The following is a 25,185-nucleotide window of genomic DNA, read 5'->3' on the forward strand; positions in this document are numbered from 1 at the left end:
TAATACCCATTAGCAACCTAATATTTTTATAGTGCAGCATATATTTACCTTAAATTTACGAATGAACGAGTATATACGGAGAAGGGTATACGCTATATTTTTGAAAACAGTACAGCGTATACCTCAGAAAACTTCTAGCGTTAGTTCATTGGTATAAACAAAAAGATTTAAAATGGAGCGACCTGTTAATATTAAGCAAAGAGCTGAAATTAAGCATGTAAGTAGCTTATGGCTAGAGGAAAAAATAAGCCTTGTGGACTATTATTTTGAACAAGTTGAATTTTTGCATTTGATTTTGGACTACCCTAATGTTACATGTTTCGTTTTAAAAAATAATCCTATTCTTTCTAAAATTACTTATGTAGATCAAGCAAGGAACAGAAAGAAGTAAAATTCGTCCTTTTTCGTTTGTATTTCAGCTGCTATTTGTTCCTTTCGTTTTGTAGAAGAATCAAAGTACAGAATTGTGCAGGAAAATTGCTTTTGACAAAGGAATTAAATGAAGATTGTTTAGAAAATTGAAAGGGAATCACTTGCGGTACCGGCATTTGTGATAATGCAACAATTCCGGTACTTCGAGTATTGACTTTTGTGGTATTTGGATATTTGCGGTACTATTTGAAATAACTTCTTATTCTCTATGCCAAGAGAAAATATTTTCGAGTGTTCAGTTACAGGATAAGCACGCAGTATCAACTGCTACACAAAGACCAAATTTTATAACATTGGTGTAGATAGCACTTTGTTTTAGGGGAAAATAACGACTGTTTTAGGGGACTCGGGTTTTTGCATACTAAAAGCAGACTAAAAATCTTCCAGAATATGAAACCATTATTAACTCACATACATACATACAAACTTTTCTCAGAACACTAAGAACATGTAAACTCAAATATAAGGATCAATTATACAGAAAAGTGAAAAGAAAAACATTTACTAGGATACATGGTAGACACATCCGAAAGATGTAAACAAATGCTTGGTTGTGATTGGCCAAAACTGGAAAATGTAAACAAATTCTTATCTCTCATTGGTCAAACGCCTGTCCATAATATTTAAAGGGAACTTCTAGAAATATTTATAATTTTGTTTTCTTTCATAGCTTTCATTAACACTTTTCCAACAACTACAGATAATTATGATGGATAGATTGAGACAACTTACAATCACAACAATAAAAACAATAAACAACGTAGCTTCTCTTCTGGAACAAACAATAATTACTCCAACTTTTGAATGTGTGCCATTTTTCTCAAGAATTTCTTGACATCTTTTGAGGATACATAATCAGTTAATGCTTTTTCTATTCTTCCGTCCAATTCTATGTACACTTGTTGTCTACGTTTCCCTTCAATGTTTAAAGGTCTTCTTTGATACAGCTAGCTGCTGTACAGAGCCTCATTTTTTAGATACTTCTAAACAACACACTTAGGAGTTGATTTACTTATTAATGATTTGAGTCTGTAATTCCACCTTCAACAGAATTATTCGTTCTGTGCTCTTGATTCGAGTAGTTTCACATGAATATGTCAATACCAGTATTATTTAACCGGCATTATTACTTAATCACTGTTCTGCAAGATAATCTAAAAACCTAAAATCTTTCGTGATGTGATGCATCTTCGATAATGGAAAGCCACCCAATATCAATATCATCTACAGGGAGAAATGGTAGGGCAAAAGAAATTCTGAGGCGGAGCCTCACCTCTGGAACTGATTTATAGTTATTTATGAATCCTAATTCCTGAACCTTCCTCCACAAGCACTGATTAAAATGGAACTTACACCAACTAATGTGCGTTTCCTGGAACAGTGTTCTTCGAGATGTTATTGCTTTTTGCTCGAAACGTAATTTGCTTAATTTCGGATTCCTATCATAATATTAACCTTCAGCAAACTGAAAAACTCTGATATGTCTTACTATCTCTTGCTGGTAAAAGGCCGAAGATCCAAGGGACAATATTTGTTTCCTTCAAGATATGTTCCCGTTCTTGAAATTTCAATATTGTCTGTACTGAAAACCCTGATAAGAAACGCATGGTTTCTTAGATGTTTCGATTATTGTGATAGTTTCCATTAAGCAGCCTGCGTGATCTCGTCTTATGTATTCATGACCTACTAAAATCAGCCAAACAGAATGAATCACATATATTAGGCTGTTGCATCTGCATACCCAACCTCTTTATTAATGTATTCATTCTATTTTAGATTAATGGGGCTGAAACAGATGATTTCGGCGCACGTTCCACGGTGTGTATCGCAAATGTCCTACTGTTTAAGGGAAAGTTTTGAACAGTACCGCAAATATCCCAGAAAAACTGGTGTTTTGGTTTTACCGCAAATGTCCTGATACCTAGAAAACTAATGAGTTCAAGCAATTACCATCCGGATTCTCTAGGACTTAAGTACAGGCTAAGAGGGTATATAATGGAAAAGCATTCTACGTAAAAATATTGAAGCCATTGAAGAACCTTATACACAGCAAGGGAACAGTAACATCTGCATTAATTGAAGATATATATACTTGAAAAACTCGGCACTACATGATGAATCATTTACAACAGTACCAGTGTTGTCAACGGCTTGAGCGGATCGGATCACGGTCCAGTAACCACCGAGCCGAGTCGAAAAGTGAGCCAAGCCAACAACTCACCCAACGGAGCCGGCTCGAGCCCTCGGCTCAGTTGGGCCGAACTGATGGCTCACCTGAACCGAGCCGGCTTGAGCCGATTTCTCACCTGAGTCGAGCCGAACCAAGCCGGTTGGGTGCAACATAGTCCTGATTAACAACAAAGGAAAAATACAAGTTCGCGTCGAAATATTTTTTCAGTTATTGATAAATAAATGGAAGTAATAAAACAAAACAAGTCTCTAGATAAACACAAAAGATGCCTTTAAAAACTACATAGATGCTGTTACACGACCTTAACAATAATAGTTTTAGGCGTACTCGAACTTTTACATATTTGTACTATTATTTCATTAGTTTAATGAATGATATTTACAACAGAGATCAAACTAGTGTCCACTGATTTAAGAGATTGATCAACGAATCAGTTACTACAAACTCAAATATAAAACATTTTGTTTGTCTTCACGTAATCCAACTTCGAAAATTAGGCTTTTTTGTTAACATTTCGTAGCAAGTAGTTAGCAACTTTAATCACAGATTTATTTCATTGTAAAACAACTAATTATCTTAATAAACCTGCATGAAGTACTAACTTTATAATTACAAAGGTTATGACAAAATAACCAGATTAATTTGAAGAAATACGTATATTCTACATCAATTTTTTACTTGTTACGTGAGCCCACTATGGTTGAATGTATAACACACCTATGTTTGACGCAGAAGTGCTCAGGTTTGATTCCCAGTGGGAGCGAAAGGAACACACAGTCTTGGTGCTGGTTTCCATAATAATAATAATAATAATAATAATAATAATATTTGGTCTAGAATTAATTCGTGCGGGTGGACAAGAGATGGCGCAACGAACGGAGCGTCCCACAGTTCCGTGTATCCACACATGTGTTGCAAACCCCTGTCATCGCGTATCGTTCGTAGTATAGGGCAGTGGATTAAAGCGTCAACAACACCAGTTTGTAGTTAAGTGAACATGGCGCAATTTGTGCCTGATAAAGTGTTTTTGCGGGGTGTCCTGCTGCATTACTTTAACATGCAGAAAAGTGCGACTGAAAGTCATCGTATTTTGGTGGAAGTGTATGGTGACCATGCTCTAGCTGAGCGAACGTGTCAGAAGTGGTTTGCACGGTTTAGAAGTGGTGATTTCGGCTTGGCAGACCAAGAGCGAGCTGGACAGCCAAAAAAATTTCAAGACGAAGAATTGACAGCATTGCTCGAGCAGGATTCGTGTCAAACGCAGGAACAACTTGCAGCAGCATTAGGCGTTGATCAAACAACAGTCTCCAAACGCTTGAAAGCCATGGGAATGATTCAAAAGATGTCACATTGGGTTTCACATGAATTGAAAGACACAGACGTTGAAAGACGAAAAACCATTTGCGAATTGCTGCTTCAACGACAGAGCAGAAAGGGGTTTCTGCATTGAATTATTACGGGTGATGAGAAGTGGATCCATTACGAGAACCCTAAACGAAAAAAGGCCTGGGTGAAACCAGGTGAACCAGGTCCATCACAACCAAAACGAGATATTCACTGTGCAAAGGTTATGCTGTGCATATGGTGGGATATGAAAGGTGTGGTGTACTATGAGCTGCTGCAACCAGGTGAAACTATGAATGGAGAACGTTATCGACGACAATTAATGCGTTTGAAGCAAGCTCTGGCCAGAACACGACCAGAATGGGAGAACAGACATGATAAACTTATTGTTCAACATGATAACGCTCGCCCACATGTCGCAAAACCGGTCAAAACCTATTTAGAAAATGTCGGATGGGAAGTTTTACCCCACCCGCCGTATTCACCAGACGTTGCTCCTTCGGACTACTACTTGTTCGATTGCATGAACAACGATTTGATTGGACAGCGGTTTACTTCTTCAGAAGATATCGAAACATGGGTCTCTGACTGGATCGCTTCCAAGGATGAGGACTTCTTTCGCCACGGAATCCGTACATTGCCTGACAGATGGGCGAAAGTGGTGGCTAGCGATGGGCAATATTTTTCTTAAGGTATTTATGTATTTTGTGTTTGTACTACAGCTTCAATGTGTGCGTACCAACCGCACGAATTAATTCCTAGACCAAATAATAATAATAATAATAATATTAATAATAAAACAGTAGTAGTAGTATATTTGTTATGTTTACTACAAGCAAGAAAAGGCGCTCCGAAACAAGCGTCTTTAACAACTACACGTTACTGCTGATTTGCATCGCAGGTGTATCACTCTTTTAGAGTTTTGGTAAAATGCGTTGATCTCCGCATGTAAGTTTGTTTCCATTGGGCCAACAACCAGTTTCTACTATGTTTCATTCTTAGTAATATTTGGGCCGATAAACTCTGTCGCATTATACATACGGAATGCAATACGAAACCCATCATTCTTTCCTCAGTTGGGTATTTCAAAAGATTATGATTATAACTTTTTCTTGTTTAAGAAGAACTAAAATTCTCCTAACCCCCTGTCTATCCCCATAGCTTAAACCGACAACATAATTTAAAAAATGATGAATTTAAGACATAAAACCTCTGTATTCTTCGTTTATTTATAAAGGTATTTAATTTGGAAGACTGCAAGACTCTCGCAAGTGGGTCTCATTCTTGTCCGAATTTTGCGGACTTGGACTTGTTTTTGCACACTTGATTTTGGTCTCGGTCTTGCATATAAATACACGGTCTTGGTCTTCGAATCAGACAGTTTTCACCCAAGTTAGCACTCTATCAGTTCCATTGGTAATTGGAGTTCGGAGGTTGAGGTCGACGGAGAATGATTTATTGTTCGAGTTTGGAGGTTGAGTGGTACTTCCAGTTCGGAGATTGAAATCGAACCGAATGAAGGTCAAGGAGCAATCGGAGTTTGAAGGTTGATATCGTAGTTTCCAGTAACTAGGATCCTGTAAACGGCTCGAGTGGCTCGGCTCAAGGCTGTCACCACCGAGCCGAGCCAACAGCTCATCCAACCGAGCCTGCTCGAGCCCTCGACTCAGTTGGGCGGAACAGAGCCAAGCCGATGGCTCACCTAAGTCAAGCCGAACCGAGCCGATAGCTCACCTGAGCCGAGACGAACCGAGCCAATGGCTCATTGTAACCGAGCCGGCTGACATCACTAAACAGTACAGCTGTAGACGCATATTTTGCCAGAAGATAAAAATGAAATTGAAGATCAAATGTATTCATTTAATACGCACGATCTTGAAGAACAAAATCTTGAATTTATTGCTGAGAAGCTAGCTTTCTAATTTAAAATCAAATATCCACAGCTCTATGTCAAAGAACCTCTTCAGAGACTACAGTGCAACTGGACAAAATTTATCTCAAAAGAACGACTAGCATTTTCATCAAAGAAACTTTTAGACACAATCAAAATAGCTAACGAATATTTTCTTGAAGAATGTAATGGAGATTTTATTCGCAAAGGAAAGAACATCATTAGAAAATTAACAGGCATCATAAAAAAATGAATTTGTTAGCAAGTGTGAACCGGAGGTTTTAATATTTTATCCCATTTAAAACATACATAAGAATAAATTAACTAAACAAGCAACTGAAAAGTTCTTCCTCCGAAAGAACATTTTACAAGCAAATGAAGTAAGTGGTGAAGTGAGAAAATTAAAAGTTCAGGAAAGAAATTCTGATTGACAAACGCAACTGGATTAGGCCAACTGGGGATACAACTTAAGGGAAAAAAAGAAAAATGAAAATGAAATCTTTGAGTTTCACGTCCGACGGTTATGCTAAAGGGGACGGTTATGATGAGTAATGTATGAAATGAAGGAAGTGGGAGGAAACGGGAGAACCCCGAGGAAACCCACGCACACGGTGTTTGTCCACCACAAAGTTCACTTGAAGGGTTCTGGGATCGAACCCGGGACCCCAAGCACCAGAGGTGAACGCTCTACCACTGAGCCACCGCGGCCCTTAAAGAAAAGGAAAGAAAAGCGCACCACAGACAATATCTCTAGAGTTGTGGGGAAATTTGTCCAAATAGACTTTTCTTTTTATTTACATTTAAAAAGAAATAAAATATATTTCCATGACGGAATAAAATTCCACTAATATAATAGACATCTAAATTAGAAATAGCAAAGACAGCTGAATGTAAGGAGAAAACAGTATTTTCACATCAGCTTCCAAAGAGAATACACAGCAGCAAGCGAGTAAGCAGAAAACAGCGTTACTTCTCCTGTGGTTCTGTCCCGAGCGTGTGTCAAAGGTGACGTCATTCCACGAGTAGGACAGAAACGCGTTCAGTGATGAACTTACCAAGGCTGTAATTACTGTATTTACGCCACGGAGTCCGACACTCTATAAAGTGCCTTTTATCTATACAGGATTATGCGCGATCAACATTATAACTGTTACATTTTTCATTCTCTGTTCCAAGAAAATAATTGACATAAGGATAGGACCTGTACTTCAACGCAAAATTACAAAAATGTCTGGTAGTTTTCGATAGAACGATCCGTCAACTGAAGGTGGGGTAAGTTCTCAAACATTTAAATATACGACGTCTTATGTAGGTGCGCTAAGCAACCAGTTACTAGAAAACAAGGCCCGAAGTAGGACTGGTATAAAAACGAGACAATACGAGACTACTTACCGTATTAGTCTCCTTTCAATCGACAAATAGCGGTCTCAGTCTCGTCTCGATAGTTTCGAAAGAAACTGCGTGAAATTATTCCACACTAAATTCGACAGTAGATAAATAAAATATACCTCCAATAGTTCTCTCTATTACTTCAGAATATATCCTGGATGCACCATTTTCTACTAAAGTATGAATTAGCAATTCATATACAATATTCAAAAATGCATATGTCTATTTCCATTAAATATACTCATTATTTCTTAAATTATTTATTTACTAATTGAAATACCCGGCGTTGCACGGAAAGAATAGGTTGATATTTCAAAGATATATTTGAGATTAGTTTTCCCAGTAGAGTACGTATTTGAATCGGAATGAAATAGTACGAATCCATTTCCAGCAGGAGCAACTGAATAAACTTGCTGCTAACGAAGAATAAAGCCTTGGGCTTTTATAGTATCGGGAGTGTTATTATTCACCTCAGCGACCCCGAAAACTATTGAATAGACACTCATATCTTTCAATTAGGAATTTTTAGGACGTCGAAAGCTTTGGATTTAACATTAATATCGTTCATTTTCGATTATTTTTACATGTTCCTGTGTCTCCCATGATAGAACTAGAGGTGATACGGATTTCGATTCCCGTCAGGAGTCGTGTGGTTCGGGTTCCACGTTAAGTCGTAGATGCACGTCTTGTATAGAGTAGTAGCTGAAAGACACGCTGAACTCTATATCACCTCACCTCGTGAGATATTCTACGTTTGCATAATTTCTAAACCACTTTTCTTTCTTTCAATCTCCTCCTTCCTCTTAGGACACGCATAGGTTCAAACCGAAACATTCTTCACGGTTGGAGGGCGCAAGGCTACTGTACCATACGCGTACAACCCTTATGGGACTAGGTAGTGAGTTGAGCAGTTTGAATAGCACGCACGAATAAACCACGCTTACATTTATTATATATAATTAATAAAACATCATATTAGGACTTACTCTGCACGTCAAACTTTTAACATATGCGACTTTTTAAATTCTGTTCTTCTTCTTCTGCTTTATTATTATTATTATTATTATTATTATTATTATTATTATTATTATTATTATTATTATTATTGCAATAGCTACATGAAGCAATTATCTCGGGAAACTTGGTTAATACCCACCATTCAGCAACCGGTAGTTGTATAAATCAGGCTTTTCCAACATAAGTTGTTAGCTCAATCGGTAGAGCGCTGAGCCCTCGATTCAAGGGTTGCGAGTTCGAATATAGTCTAAGTCAAAAGATTTTTTTCCTGATATAATTCTTGAAATGGAAATGTTTCTCTCTTCACCTTTATCTCGTAATTCTCTCTCTCTTCACCTCGTAATTCTGAATAGAGATGTTTGGATGTGAAAGAAAAAGTATACTAGAATATAAGAAAAGAAAGGTAAATTACATGATACCTTTTGCAGTTTTTAACTATATTTTCACGTATCTAGGACGTTTCTAAAAAGTTCAGACTTCTAGACCTCCTTTTCGCTCTCTTATGTGTCCTTTAACTAATTTCTACAGTTACTTAGTGAATCACATATACATATATTACAGATGTCGTATCTCTTTCTCTTCTCTCTACATCATGTCTGGAGATGAATGTTTTGACAATAGGTTACAAACACGATTTTAAAAAATAATACGATCTGCGATATCAGTGATACATATTGTGGTGTTTAACTTAACATATAAAAACAATAAATAGAAAAACTGAGAATACGAATCTTTTCGTGCACTGATGCTTCAAATCTTTGTTTTTACTCCCTTCACCTATGTTAATTCCCTAGTCAAAATAAAAACTCTTCAAAATTAATCACAAATTCTTATACAACCATCCCTTCCTTAGAGTACTGCGCTGTCACATATCCATCACGGCGATGTAAAGGCACTTCTGGCGACGAGGATACAATATATTTATAAAGTTAAGCCCGAAAAGGCCCGAGAAATATGATTGTGTATTTAAAAATTTACTGCATGAGCCCGGCCGGTTGATATATGCTTCATAGGCCCGAGCTCGTGCAGACCTCTAATCCATTTACACTCGATGAACAGCCGTTGTCATTGAAAAGTGGCCAAGGCGAAAGGATAATTTCGTCAAACTGAGTGGAGTAAGAGGAAGTATCTAGTTTTATTCAGATTATAAAACAGCATTACAGCATATTACATAAAAGAAAAGGAAAATCATGAATCATCATTATTTAGTCAGTCACAGCTATGATGCGAAGGAAGATCGTTACTTGTTTTAATGTTCGTGAAGAGAATAACAAACATATAAAGTAAAATAAGGAAAGCAGGTTGAAACTTTCAAGTCTTATCAGTTCCAAAATGCAAGTTTTATCACAATTTACAAATATTGCATACGATTGAAAAACAGTAACAGTCACTAGTTTTTCAATACTTGATTAGCCTGATGCTTTGAATATGTTATTCCCATATTCTTTACAGCTGTATCAATTAATCTCGTCAAACAATTCTTAAAGTTTGCAACCGTGTTAGACATTAGACATACATTTTTCACAATTATTCAGTTATCATATATAATTTACATAATAACATGGCATTTTTCTATTTCAAAATAAAAAAATGCTCATACCGAGTTGGCAACACAGTTTTAATTATAACATTGATGATGTAATTCCTTTAGATAGGATTTTAAATATATTTAAAGTTATATGAATTTGTCTTAAAATTTTAACATTGTGTGGAATAATTTTTTTTCATCAAATTTTTGTGGTCTCACAACTATTCCTATTGGCATCTACAACTTTGGAATATGTTATACCTTCGGAGAGTCTATCTACACGTGTTTCCAGGTTATAGAGAGATATTTTACAGTTGGAAAGAATTGCTCGTGAGTACAAAGTTTTTAAAATGAAGATAGGTATTTGTTATGTAGAACATAACTATATAATTTTGCGATTTGATAATGGATAAAAAGGCATTGTAGATATTTTCGAATCTTTCTAGTACGGTATTGCATTTTGAACATAAACACTGCTGCAATGTGAATGTATATATCTTGCATTTCTAAAACATAATCAACACTGTCAAAAACGATTTTAGTATTCAATCAAAAAAGTATAAGGGGAATACCTTGTAAATAAATGGAACGTGCACTTTTCCTCTTCTTCTGTATATCTCCCAAACAAATCGCCATATAAATCCGTTGATTTCGTATCTGTATAATATAGAATTAAGTATAGCATTAATTAAACAATTTTTATTAGACAATTCATGTCAATGCCGAGTCTGAGATAGTGGTGAATAGATTTCGAATCGATATGCACTAACAAACGTTAAAATATGGTACAACTTTAGCGAAAGTTGCAACACTGAGAAAATATGCAATCAAATACGCAGTATAGATGTAAATATACATCAAACTATGCAGTACAGTGGTAAATACCCAAAAATACTATTCTCCCTTTTATTGAGCAAATTTATTTATAACTACTAATGTAAGTAAGTTACATTGCAAGATTTGTTATATGTATGTACAAGAAACTAATAATAGTATTTTGCCTTTCTTTACGATAAAATAACAATTGGACTTGAAATTCACGCACATAATTATTTAACTTTAGTGTAACAAACCAGCTATATGCAAGTTGGAACAAAGAGTGGGCCAATCACAAAGGAGTTACTGGTGTCGAGGGCCGTACGAGACAATGTATAACATTGTCACAGGAGTTGAATATTTATATTCAATAGAGAATCTTGTTCATCGTACAGTATCAGACAGGAACATGAAAACTGCTGTGTCTGTAACAAAAATATTTACTTACTAAAAAAAAAAAAAAAAAAAAAAAAAAAAAAACGCAGAAAAATTTAATTACTATGTTAGTGTGAAACTTAATCCTTTATGTTTTGAACTAGTCTCTCAATGTTCAGTGGTAAACTGGAATTCCAATGCGAAAGGTATTTTCAAGGGGGGCATCAGCTATCCAGAAAAAAAAATCAAATTCAGATTAAGAGGTAACATAATAAATACATTTTCAATATCGGGTTAGGCGGGCCGGATGACAGGGTTACATGGGCCGCAACCGTCCCAAGGGCCGGCTGTTGCATATGGCTGGAATAAACTATTACACATTTTTCAATATTTTTCAATTTTTACCTATCGTTTAACACATTTTTATGCGCAGAAAATGTTATTTTTGTCTGACAAGATTATAGAGGAGAAAGTTTCAATTATGAAATGCCACTTGATTTATTGTTTCTTAAACTACTTGATTTGCATTTGATATAAATTTTAAAGTCGAATGTTTTTTGTAAAAAAAAATGGCTCTGAGTTCCGAATAAATAAAACTACCCCTGGAGGAATTTGGTTGATAATGGCTCAGCTAGTTTCATAGCAGTGGAGAGTTCTAAGGCATATTATTTCAATTGCGTCACTGATTAGTAGTACTTGGAACTCTGCAGCCAAACGTATTCCTATTAAAATTATGGTTCTACAAATGGTCCTAGAAAGCACTCTCCTGAAACGACCGCGCTCAGAGCTTACGGAAATCCGGTATCCGTTAAATTGGCTGGTATTGCAGTATGTTATGTATTTTGGTCTCCTGGTCAAAAGCCTCAATGGACATGAAGTCCGAAAACCTCACGTTTTTTTTTAGATATTCGCTGATTATTACTGTCTCTTAAAGGCATACGCTCCCTTGTAAACTGAAAATAATAATTAGATCGACATTTTATCTATGAAGTATGAACTAATCTTACTACGGTATGCTACGGTTTCTGGAGTCGCTGACTCCGAATCCGAGGTCGGTTAATCTCCATCACGTTAGGTTCAAGGTCAAGTTGAGAGGCAGCCTTGCAAAAACTGAACAAAATGTGCATAAATGTTCTTTGAGTCTCTGGATCCGATTATGTAATTCTTTTGACCCTACAAGATCAATTTATGGTCATTGAAGGTCATTTCAAGGTCAAACTTGAAATACCGTCGGAAAAATGTAAAAAAAAAACTTTCATAGATAGGATCTTAGGGGAGCTAAAAAAAACTTTCAAAGAATCGTAATCAGTGTACTCTAGGGTTTCCAGATCACTGACCAGAATCAATTAGTAGGATGGTTCCTTATTTAATTGTTGATGCCTTAATAAATAAATATGGTGGTCCTTTATTGATGCTGGATAAGACTGTACAATTGGCACAGCAAATTCGAGATCGTATCGATGATGTTAATTCATGCAGGCTAGGGTAGAAGCCAATGACAAGGCGAAAATCTACGTGACAAGATATCACTTAAGCGAATATCCAAGAATTCCCTCAATTTGATTTTGCGTTTTTTAATTGAATTGCGTTTGGTGTTTATCAGATTGAACTAGAATCTTCGTATACCCGTGTACAAGATTATTTAGTTCATGAAAGTACTGATGTTTTTCAATTTAATAGAAATAGGTTTGAGACAGGATTGTTACACTTTAGGATCCTTTCAAGGTGTATAGACACTACTCGATATCAGCTTTGGATTCGCTTTGCAGTGAATGATGACGAATTGCCAGCCATGAAAGTAGAAAATGGCAGGATATTATTGTATTATTGTACTTGTAAGTCCGGTGCTAGGACATTAGGTTGTTGTGCACATATAGCCTTGCTCTATGCTTTTTTAGGATGGGCTCGACATCAACAACAAATTAAATACTCTAGTCGAGTTCTACTAGAACACACAAAATATGGTGCTAATCGTAATGCAAACAACGATGAAAATGAAACTGAAATACTGGAGGTTGAAGTGCAAGATTGATTAGATGTGAGATGCCGAGCAAATCTTTATTGGAGAAGACACTGCAAATGATTGACTGGAAAACTAAATGGACAATATTAATGGTAAATTTGATTAACACCGACCTCGGATTCGGAATCAGCTACCCTAAAAAATTATCTATGATTTTTTCAGATTTTTCCGATGGTTTTTCAAGATTGACCTTAAAATGACCCTGCAATGACCTTGAAATGATTTAGTCGGGTCAAAAGAATGACAATCGTATCCAGAGACACAAAAACATTTATGTACTTTTTGTTCAGATTTGTGCAATGTTCCCTCTCGATTTGACCTTCAAATGACCGTGATGGAGGTTAACCGACCTCGGATTGGGAATCAGTGACTCCAAAAGCCTTAGCATACCTTAGTGAGACTTGTTCATACTTCACAGATAAACTGTCAATCTAATTATTACTTTCAGTTTACAAGAAAGCATATGGCTTTAAGTGACGATAATAATCAGCGGATATCTAAAAAAAACATGGGGTTTTCGGACTTCGCGCACATTGAGACTTTTCATCAGGGGATCAGAATACACAACGTACTGCAATACCAGTCAATTTAACGGAAACCAGATTTCCATAAGCTCTCAATGAGGTCCTTTGATGAGGACACCGTGGCATATGGGTACTTATCGCAAAATTTCGGCAACGACCTTTGACATTCCAAAAAATTGAGAGAGTTGTTACATTATGGCGAAAACTTTATGACCTTGAAACTCAAAGTTTAATGTTTGTCCTCTGAGATGTGTATATGTTTTGGTTATCAGGATACGTGTCCTACAACCTGCAACAGAATAGACGGATCGAGCATGACTTACTTCTACCAGTACTTCCGCCATAATTTGTTTCCGGTGTATTCGAGAGAAATACACTATGCATAGAACTCACAATGCTTATGCTTTGTGTTGGCCCATAAACGATATAAAGAATTGTAATATTTGTCTAAACTTACCGAAGCGAGAAACTTAACAGAATAAATAAATTAAACTTAAGGAAGATGGGAAAATTTATTGGATGAAAACAAATTTGAAACTTGTATTGGCCTATGCTTTCTTTACCTACCAGTCATAGTGTTTAAAACCGAAAATGGCACGCTTGCAACCTTACATTTTTGTTGTCACCAGAAGTGAGGAATTACTTGACTCACCCATTCCTAAGGGCATTCGAATGTCTTGGTGCTGTTTGTATGTTGAAGTTGCTCAACACAGAATACAGAAAAGTATTTTTTTATATTTTTTATAGTTTACGTCCCTCAATTATGCGCCGAGGTTAAGTGAAATGATGATGATGATGAGATGGATAATAATAGTGGAATGATGGAAGTGGAAGGAAAGTGGACAACCGCATGGAAACCTACTCACACGTGTTTGTCCAGCACAAATTTCACTTGACCAGAGCTGAGATCAACCCAGGGACTCCATGCACGACAGGTAAACGGTCTATCACTGAGCTATAGCGGTCTCAAATATACATTTCAAATCAATTAATCAAGTTTCTTCTACAGTAACCCACTACTTGAAAGTGAATAATAATTTGGCAGACTTATGTTTTCGCCTCACGATCTCAGAGACTACGAACACAACAGACAATTTTATGAACTGGCTTTTGAAAACCAGAAACAATTGATTTTTACCACTTGCAGTTTGAATAATAAAGAGTTGAGAGATAAAGAACATATTCAAGGGTCATTGAACCAATACAAATAAAAAAAATCTTGCAATCTCTTTTCATTTTGCTCTTATTGATCGACAGAAAATATATTCCTCCAGTTTAGGTAAGTCATGCTCGCCGAGAAACAGGAAAAAGTTTTGTTTGCACTCAACATGTGATTCACACACCCTCACCATTATTCACATAACTCTGAAAGTTGCACGGAGATATTTCCAAAATAAAAGAGTTTCTTGATTTCAACTTCTAAACTAGGTAACTGACTACCTATGAACTCGAAGTTCTTTCTTGAACGAACCGATATGAAGTTTCAAAAACGAGCAAAAGTAATAAAATTCTATGAATTATGGATTTATATTCAGTGATGGTAGAAATATACACTAATCCCTCAAATATGCGCAATATGCATTATAAAACGTGTTTATTTTAACTGAAAATCTGCTGTAATGGATATACGCATATATTAAGATATATCGATATAACTTTAGAATATAGATCCAACGTGGCGCCGTTTTCAAGAAACAGTCGTGCGACGTTTCGCCCCCTTCTTCTGCTAAGTGCAATATCTGCCGAAGAAACAGAAATATTGACGGTGTAGCTATGCATATTAAAATCAGCCATGATAATGTACGTCTTATAAGCATTTGAAATGTATTGCACAAACTGCTCTGGTAGAGGATGGTTGGGTCTGATGTATATTGTTGCCAGTGTGTTAATGGCGTTTTTGAAATAGACAGTGGCGAGGAGATATTCCGGAACAGGTGTCATTGTATAGTGATGTTGACGAAACGGTAGATGTGGAGAGAAGCCAATGGCCACTCCCCCATTGGCTCGGAGTGCAGGTATAGGATTTTCAGCGTGCAACATAGTGTATCGTGGTAAACGACATGTTCGTAATTTTGTGAGGAAAGTTTCATTTAGTAAGAACACTGTGACACGTTCCTCAAGAGGAAGCTGTTCGAATAAGATTTTATTTGTGGTTAAGGGCGGGTATTGAAAAAAAATGAAATCTTTAAGTTTTACGTCCCACGGTTATGCCGGTTAGGCTAAAGGAGATGGTGATAATGAAAGATGAGTGAAATGGTGGAATGAAGAAAGTGGGAGGAAACGGGAGAACCCCGAGAAAACCGACGAGCGTGGTGTTTGTCCAGCACAAAGTTCACTTGGCTGGGGCTGGGATCGAACCCGTGACCCCAAGCACCAGAGGTGAACGCTCTACCACTGAGCCACCGCGCCCCCCACCGGATATTGAGAAACAGAAAAGTGACAGCCATGGTATAGAGTAAACTAGTCAAGAGTAGTTTATGGGATTTATGAAAACGAACTGTATTTCCTGAATAAGTGGCTGTGAAATTAACATGAAAAGTGGTTTTTGCCGCAAGAATGATTTGCTGGAGTATGTGTCTTATAAAGGGATGGATGTTCTATAAAGCTAAAGTCAGGAAAGTCAAAAGTTGATCTAAGAGACAAGTGCATCTATCGGATGTGGAGTAGTACGTGCTTATGCTGGTGGTCGTAGTGGAGCTACGAGTTCTGGATGGTCCTGAATAGCTTTGGATTTAGCTTTACACTCGTAGCTATATGCCGGGTGCTGATAATTGTAAGTGGCACATTTAGATGGTAACTGTAAGTTGCCACAAGTTCGGGTGGTATGGGGGTCCTCACAATATCCGCATTTACTTTTGCTTTTACAATCGGACGCATGATGTGCATTATAGACCTGACACCATTTACACCGAACTAGCATAGGAACAGGTGTCCTTGATGGTTCAACACGATGTTTATGATTGTAAATGTAAGCACCTGTTGCTAATAACTCATCAATAGTGTCTTGATGCGTTGTTAGGACACGAACTATGCATGTGGTACCTTGGTCATTTCGAATTCGCAAGACTTTAGTGATGGTATGATCCTCCTTCTTGAGCTCGTCTTGTATTTCATCTGTATAAGATGGGTCAACCCCACGGATGACTACAGATAGTAATGGGGAACGTTTCGGAGGCGGAGGCTACTTGCGAATGAATGATGTGAGTGCTTGAATCTTCGCATCCCGACCAAAGGCATCAATAGGGACCTTGCTTTTTATTGTAGTAAGGAGAGTTGGATCGGGTGTTTTTAGAATGATGCCGTTTCTAGTATGCAGGATTTGTGTGATTGCAGCTCTAGGAAGATATTTACGAAGTTGAATTGCGACGAACTTTGCATTGCTGAACTTTGTATCAAAATTTGTGAGCAGCATGGAATAGGTAGAAGACAAAGGAGGCGCGTTGTTATCGCTTGTAGATTGAGGTGTGTTCATTGGAATCTGATCTGGATCCGATGTAGATGCAAGATGTTTCTTTGATGATGGAGATTGCTGAAGATGTTCGGAATAGCTATCGTTCGGTGCTAGTGGTTGTGGTAATCTACTACGGACGGAATCGGACGGTACAATTAAAGAAGCAGAGGCAATGGAAGCTTAGGAACCTCGGCGTTGCTGTGATTTACTGGTGGATGAATGGCATTGCCTAGGATCCTTCCGAAGCTGAGTCTTCCTAGGACTCTCGGATGGTCCAACAAGAACTTGAGGTAACCTCTGATGTTTGCCTTTTGTCGCTTTGACAGGGCCTAATCGTGAGTCCGCCATCGAAAAATCCGTCCTTGGGCGAATGCCCGAATGAAAAGATGTGTTGTGCCTACAGGTGAGTGATGATGATAGATTTCACCCTCCAGCATTGAAAAGCACTATCAATCCCCGTGAGAGCGTATGCATGCTGGTCTCGATTGTGCGTATGCAACACAATGTCCTCGAAAGCACGTTAACACTTCCCAGGTAGGCTAGGTACAAAAGACAGCTTGTGACGTATGGTACGTCAAGCTGATGACTATCAATAAAAACGTTTTTTTAACCAGCTACTTCCCGAAGAGGGTGACGCCCTCTGTAGGGCAAGAGATGTTTAGTATATTTTGCTGTTCAGGAAGCAGAGGTTGGGCTATGGGTAGGTACATTCAAACTTTAAAACAGTCATTATAGCCTTTAACTATAATCATGAGGAAAGGTAAATACATAAATTTCAGTGAGGGAAAACCATAACTGTAAGTGATATGAAGTGAAATGATGATATGAAGTGCGAAACTCACTACAACACATAGGTTCTGTTAGTTGAACAAATGCTGGCTATCTTCTCGCCTACGGGCGGCGCTAGGCATCAATGAAGACACAGGAGCTCTGTTAGTACAGAAGGTGTTACTGTGCGTATGTGAGGTAGATGAGCGGCTGAAGTTAGGGCTCGTAGTAGACGGCGTCAGGTTGATCTGGAGGTAGAGTGTAACGGTACAAAGTGAATAGTAATGAGAGCGGAGGGAACAAAGCAGCAGCGGGGGAAATAAAAACTGCTGAGCTCCAATCTCTAACTTTTGATTTCAAACCTTTGATTTACGAGTATTTCTGATTTCACGTATTAACAAAAACAAATACTTTAAAAACGTGTACTTTAAATAAATTATTAAAATAGACCTTTTTCATAAAGTTTAGTCTTTAAAATCGCTTATCCACTTTTTTTTCTATGATTGGTCTCTCGCTGCGAGGAGCATATTGTACATCGAAATTTCTAAAATGAAATTGATTGGAATGTATTGAGTTTGATAATGTATCTTACCCATAAACCACACAAAGTTCTCCATATGCCTTCTCAGCATTTACTCCTTCATCTAAATAAAATTGTAAAGAGCAGTTTTGCAGAAAGTTCATCTTCACGGCGCAATACCGGTACCTTATGTCTGCTTATAAGAATTGCATCAATTTTTGCACATTTACTATTTTAAAATGACCTAAAGTCTAATCCGCTGCGACCTATATACCTTGCGATTTGGGACACTGAAGTAATATCGTGCGCAAAAGACTCAATACCTTTTAAACTACCTGATATTTTAAAGTTAGGTAGGCAACTTTCAAATTTGCTTGTTATTTCAAAAGCACGTGTAGCAGAATTATGCATCCAAATCATAAGAACCACGATAGGATATTTTAACCAAAACGTAATGTTAGGGATTGTGTTACAAAAGCAACAAACCTTGTAATACTAACTCCTGTTAGAAAATTGTCTTTAGGCCTACTATTGCATATTAGGTCCACTGTAAAATAAAATGACAACTAATTTGTAGCATTGTGCTTTCTTGCTGTTTCGTAATATGCATTTGGAGACTTGTGTAAAGCACTTTTTAATATTAACTTCCGTGAATTGGGTTGTTGGATACTACACTATGAACAGTGCTTAAAATATTTTTAAAAAACAATAGTTACCTGTTACTAAGAATGATAGACATATAAGTAATCTGTTGCACAGCATATTTGGTCATAATCGGTTATTCTATAAAAGGAGGAAATATGAAATAGGTATAGAGAGAACATGCCTTCAATTGATGATGTTCATATGATTTAAAGTCATAAAGAAATTCAGTTAGCACATTGCTTTCATAAGCAATTTCCTGCTTGTGACATGCGTCCGGATGTTATATACGTACGTTTAAAAATAGTTAATGTTTAGCACGAAATGTAGCTATCAAAAGACATGTTTTTGTCACTACTCTATAATATGTGTATGTATGTAGTACGTGTGTGTTTTTGTGTGTAGTGTCTACAAGGCTTCCTGGCATTAGTAGTTTATTCAGAAAAAATGTTCCGGGGGACACACGTAGTATTCCGGGGGAGCACTGCTGGTACTATTTTATTTACTATTATATTATAAACGTATTATTTTAGCACTCTCAGAGCTCCGAGAGGGAGGGAAGTACCCCCAAAAAACGTGTCTGAAAGAAACACTGCCTGGCATGTGGCCACGTTCTTATTACTTATAGTTGTATTTTTAATCGGTGTCTCACTGGCGAGAATATCCAGCACTTTTACACAATTTGTGTTCATGCCCGTACCTTATTAAATGATCAAAGAATTCAACGAAAGTATAGCTTGTCCTTCAGTTATCGGACATCTATTACTATAATGTACTGAGTGACGTCGAATTCGTTCAATCAATAACCATAGAGCCATCATTATGCACCGAAAATTTTCTTGTATCTCTGAATTTGCAAACTATTCCAAGGAGTTTAATGGATTTCGTGCTCGTATTGAGGAAATCCATTAAGGTTTCGTTGCACTAATTATAACGTTACATTCACAGCTCTCGGGTTCGACTCTGTCTTACGTGGGTCATCTAATACTGCATCAGGGATCGGTCATATATTTTATGATATGTCGAACGTCATCTGTAGCGATACATAGCTCACTGTACTGTTGTTGTTCAGTTTCATGTGAACAAAGAAGACTTTTCTATCTAGATGACTTGAAGCTCTGGTACTTCCAATATAGGAAGCAGAGAAAGTCCCAACGATTGTTGTGAATTACTACCCCATTGCTTTCACGAATTGTATCGGTAAACTATTCGAGCGCATGAGAAACATTCGATGGATATAATATTTTGCCTGAAACCCTTTCTTGAGCACAAAATATCACTTGTAATTTTGGCACTGTCGGAACGAAGCCAGTTAGATTGTCCATAAATAGTAAAATCTTCGTCTCACATAAATTAACTTTTCGCCACAGTTAGCCAATACTTTTCCCGACTGCTTCCATTCACGAGCTCTTCCAGGCAAAGAGCGAACGTCAAGTAAAAGTCGTGTGTTGAATAGGTATTCTTTGCTTAACACCATTTTTTAAAAATGAAATACTAGATTGTAAAACTGATTTGAAAGTAACTTTTGACAACCAACAAAATACGTCAGAATGAATTTATAACTAATTCGATGGTAATCTTTGGGAAGGAAACAAAATGATATAGAATTGAAATGCAATAATTATTAAACTTTGTAAAATCTAACTAGTAGAAACGTTATACAACTTTATATTTTTGCAACAATAAACATTCATAAACACTATATTTGAGCCAGCAATAAAATATTAAAATTAAATACTTTGCTTATGAGTTGCTAATAGTTCCTAGTCGCTTTTACACCTACCATCTTTGAACATCGATATGTCAGCTAAGACGTTCTTGGAAGATCAAAAATAGTCCTCATCAGCATTGACGACCTTCTGCGAACTTTCAGGAAGGCAATGGATTCCATCGCGGTAGAACTTGGTGGGCCGTGAAGCCAAGAAGATATCAACTGCAGTTTGCACCTCTACTAGGGATTTGAACTGGCGTCCTTTATTGTAATTGTATAAGGAATGGAACAGATGATAATCGGACATTGCAATATCCGAGGAGTATGGCGGGTGCAATAGTGTTTCCCATCCAAGGCGTAGAATGGTGTTGGGGCTCATCCTAATCACGCGGGGATTAGCGTTGTCCTCTAACAGGAGGCCGCCTTTGCGATTCAGAAGTGCTGGCTAAAGAGTTTTGAATTTTTCTTGAACACAGCTCAACTGCTGACAGTACACAGTTGCATTGATGAGGCTCTGAGCAGCTGGTACCAGTTCCCGATGCACGATGCCGCGAGAAGTCCACCAAACACATAGGAGGACCTTCCTCCAGTGCAGTGCGGGTTTCGGCTGTTTTGGAACCGGTTCATGGGATGTTAACTAATGATGACGGCTTCGTGGAGCTTCGTACAGGACCCACTTCTCACCACATGTACACACTCTGTCTAGAAATGTCTTCTCCCTCAGCAAAGAAGCACAGATGTCTGCTCGCGTTGACTTCTATCGTGGAGTCAAATCATGTGAAACTCATCGACTCAACTTATAGTGCTTCCCAAGTTGATGGAGATGCTGCCAAATGGTTTCTCCACTCACACTGAATCGTAGTCCCAGTTCCTTACATATCTGGCCACTGTTCGCTTCAATGCTGCCGGTTGATCTTCATTTTGTACATGTGTTGGTCTTCTGGCACATGGTATGTCTTCGAGTGTTTCATCACCGTCCTTAAACTTGTTAAATCACCGCTGTACTGTCCGCGTAGTCACGAAACCCCCATCAAATGAGTGACACATCTTTCGCCCCACTGGAGTGGCGTTTGACCGCACTTTGAAGTCGTACAGCATACACGCCCTTATGACACTCTGAGGAGGTCGCATGTTCAGTTTGTCCTTACGCAAGCTGACGGTGTAAGGATCAATTGAATACAGACCTCCACAAAAAGCGACATAAGCGATATATATATATATATATATATATATATATATATATATATATAGAGAGAGAGAGAGAGAGAGAGAGAGAGAGATATGAGGGCGGTTCATCATTCTCCGCCCTGACCCATTCTAGTGACAGTAGAGACTTGTAATTTTATACATAATATTGAGCATACTTTAAACTAATATTCACAAAGTTTCAAGAATTTACATATTCTTTTTTACAGGCTGATGACAGTAAGAAGTGTAGTCATATTTGAAGAAATGGAAAAATCAGAGGTCCAATCAGTGATAAAATATTTACTCAAGAAAAATCTAACACCGAATGACATCCATACAGATATGATGGAAATTCTTGGAGATTCTAGCCCCACACATGACTTAATGAAGAGATGGTGCCGTGAATTTAAATGTGGTAAATATGAGCATGATGGTCCACATCAGAAATGATTACAAAAGTGCATGACGTCTTTTACCAGACCAGCAAGTGACTGTCCACCATATAGCTGACAAGGGAACCTTCCGAAAATGATAGTTGCAGTGAAAGATATGACCTATGCCAATTGAAAGAGCTGTAACAGAGATGAGCATTCCCAAAAAATTAGCTGCCCATAGCAATATGTTCAAGAAATATAAGGGGTGGAATTTCGGGAAACAGCAAGGTTGGACAAGGGGGAAAAGTGCAAATTTCGCAAAAAAGGGGGGGCACAGCAAAATACAATGCTGGCAAGTGATGTATAGAAAGAGACTTGCCACAATAGGGAACAAATGAAGGCCGCCAGTGGGGTTAACAGTGTTGCCAACTGCAATAAAAAGTACATGTTTTGTAAAGAGCACTATATGAATTGAGTGCAATATTCAGTGTCATGTAGAACATAAGATATGACGTGTATAATCAGTGGTACAATCTAACAAAAGAAAATAGAAAAAACAGAAGTACGAAAAATACGGAAAAGACGAAGTTGGCCATAATGCGCCACATTTGATCACGAGCTGTGCATATTAGAATGAACAAAACAAGAAGCACCAACTATGCAGGAAATCGATGTACCTAGAGTCGAAAAGAAAAACGAGTTCCAAAGTTGGCAGCACTGGCCATGAAAATCCAGACAATTCTAATATAGTTAGGCCACTCGCTTCACAAAAAGAAAATTCCGGCAAGAGGCATTAGCCTTCGCATCATTTGTACATGCTCGTTCACATTGTACGTGCAATTGTTCGAAGAGACAATGGTCCAAACAGAAGATACATTTGCAGTGAGCACCGCGGAATACTGCCAATCCGTCATACATGGTACAATGATCGCCTGTGAATGTCTCGAAACAGTACTCTAGAGATGTCGGAACCTTTGGTGGTCTTTCTACCACATATCCACACCAGTAGAAAGCAAACATAATCAAAGGCTTGACCTGCTGGGTGTTGCTGTCTGCAGTACTATCACCGCCTATATGATGTATCCAGAGTGTCCCACCTAACTCTGCGACTGAAATAGTTTCAAATCGAAAAAAAATGTGACACATCCAGTCGTGCAGGAATGTACCCATGTCAGCGGGCGATAAACTTCTGTGAGACGCAAGTGCCCCCATGTCCCCCATCATAGGGTCCCAGTGGCCAACTTCAAACTTTCAAATAGCACCATCGGTCGAGTTATATTTCTTTCGATAAATCATGGAATATGCAACAACGCATATCAGAAATATTTACTATATGGGATTTCAAAATGGCCGCCAAAAATATCTGCTCGGTGACAAGAACAACGTGCATTTTTGGTGGCCATTTTGAAACCCGTGCGTCATATGGCAAATGTTTCTTATAGGCGGTATTGTATCTATCCAGAGAAATATCATCCGCCCCCTGTTCCCGTTTGAAATGTTGCGGTTGACCCCTCGAGCCTTATGATGGGGACCCTGGGGACTTGCTTCTTGCAAAGTTTTCTTGGCTCTCGACATGAGTACATTCCTGTGCAATTGGATTTGCAACATCTGTTTTCGCTTCGCAGCAATTTGAGATCACAATGTTCGATGCCTTGTTAAGACACAACATATATTTGTGGCGGCCATTCTGAAAAACATGCTTCACATAGCAAATGTTTCCTATATGTGTTGTTGCACATTCCATGATCTATCGAGAGAGGTACCACTCGTTCCCTGTTGCCACTTGAAAGTTTGAAGTTGGCTCCTGGGGCCCTATGATGGGCATCCTGGGGGCACTTGCTTCTCACAGACTTTTATAATCCCCTGACATTGGTACATTCCTGCACAACTGGACCGTCACATTTTTGTTCGTTTCTCAAATCTTTCAGGTCACAAAGTTTGGTGGGACACCCTGTATATTCCCACATACCACCCAACCATGACATATTGTTTACTTCTATTATAGGTTGTTGGCTCAACCCAACCATTTCATGTTCCCCGACTTGGCATTGCCTCAATCACTCTAGCATTGATGCATTCCGAGTGATGCCTGTTGCTGAAATTTTCTTTTTGTGAAGCGAGTGGCCTAATTATATTAGACTTGTCTGGATGTTCATGGCCAGTGCTGCCAACTTTGGAACTCGTTTTTCTTTTCGACTCTAGGTACGTCGGTTTCCTGCATAGTCGGAGCTTCTTGTTTTGTTCATTCTAATATGCACAGCTCGTGATCAAATGTGGCGCATTATGGCCAACTTCGTCTTTTCCGTATTTTTCGTACTTCTGTTTTTTCTATTTTCTTTTGTTAGATTGTACCGCTGATTATACACGCCATATCTTATGTTCTACATGACACTGAATATTGCACCCAATTCATATAGTGCTCTTTACAAAACATGTACTTTTTATTGCAGTTGGCAACACTGTTAACCCCACTGGTGGCCTTCATTTGTTCCCTATTGTGGCAAGTCTCTTTCTATAGATCACTTGCCAGCATTGTATTTTGCCGTGCCCCCCTTTTTTTTGCGAAATTTGCACTTTTCCCCATTGTCCAACCTTGCTGTTTCCCGAAATTCCACCCCTTATATTTCTTGAACCTATTGCTATGGGCAGCTAATTTTTGGGGAATGCTCATCTCTGTTACAGCTTTTTCAATTGGCATAGGTCATATCTTTCACTGCATCTATCATTTTCGGAAGGTTCCCTTGTGAGAGATGTGGCATCTCAGCTGACAGTGTGCATTCCATTTGTGCACGTTTTATCCTAGGAATGCAGGTCAATCAAAAGAGAACATGTTGTGTGACATGTCAGAACCTGTTACGGAAAATAAAGGCTGACAAGCCAGTTTCTGAAGAGATTTGTTACAATGGATGAAACGTTGGTTCATCACTTCTATCCCGAATGTAAACGCCAAAGTATACAATGGAAACACCCCAACTCTCCACCACCATCACCAAAGCAATTC

The 25,185-nt window shown here is 38.0% G+C and overlaps 1 protein-coding gene across 1 annotated transcript in view; it reads right to left on the bottom strand.

Moving 5' to 3' along the window:
- The window catches only part of LOC145685100 (lipase member H-A-like), a 68,454-nt gene extending 51,125 nt beyond the window's left edge, over window positions 1–17,329 (bottom strand). Inside the window, exons 1-2 of the mRNA XM_081757445.1 lie at window positions 17,191–17,329; window positions 10,365–10,449 (exon numbers count right to left, since the gene is read on the bottom strand). Coding sequence (XP_081613571.1) covers window positions 10,365–10,449; window positions 17,191–17,329 — 224 coding nt within the window. The remainder of the gene's footprint in view (window positions 1–10,364; window positions 10,450–17,190) is intronic.
- Between the last annotated feature and the right edge of the window lie 7,856 nt (window positions 17,330–25,185).

Source organism: Thermobia domestica, chromosome 5 (genome assembly GCF_964235325.1).
Source record: "Thermobia domestica chromosome 5, izTheDome1.hap1.1, whole genome shotgun sequence".
In the NCBI taxonomy this organism is placed as follows: domain Eukaryota; kingdom Metazoa; phylum Arthropoda; class Insecta; order Zygentoma; family Lepismatidae; genus Thermobia; species Thermobia domestica.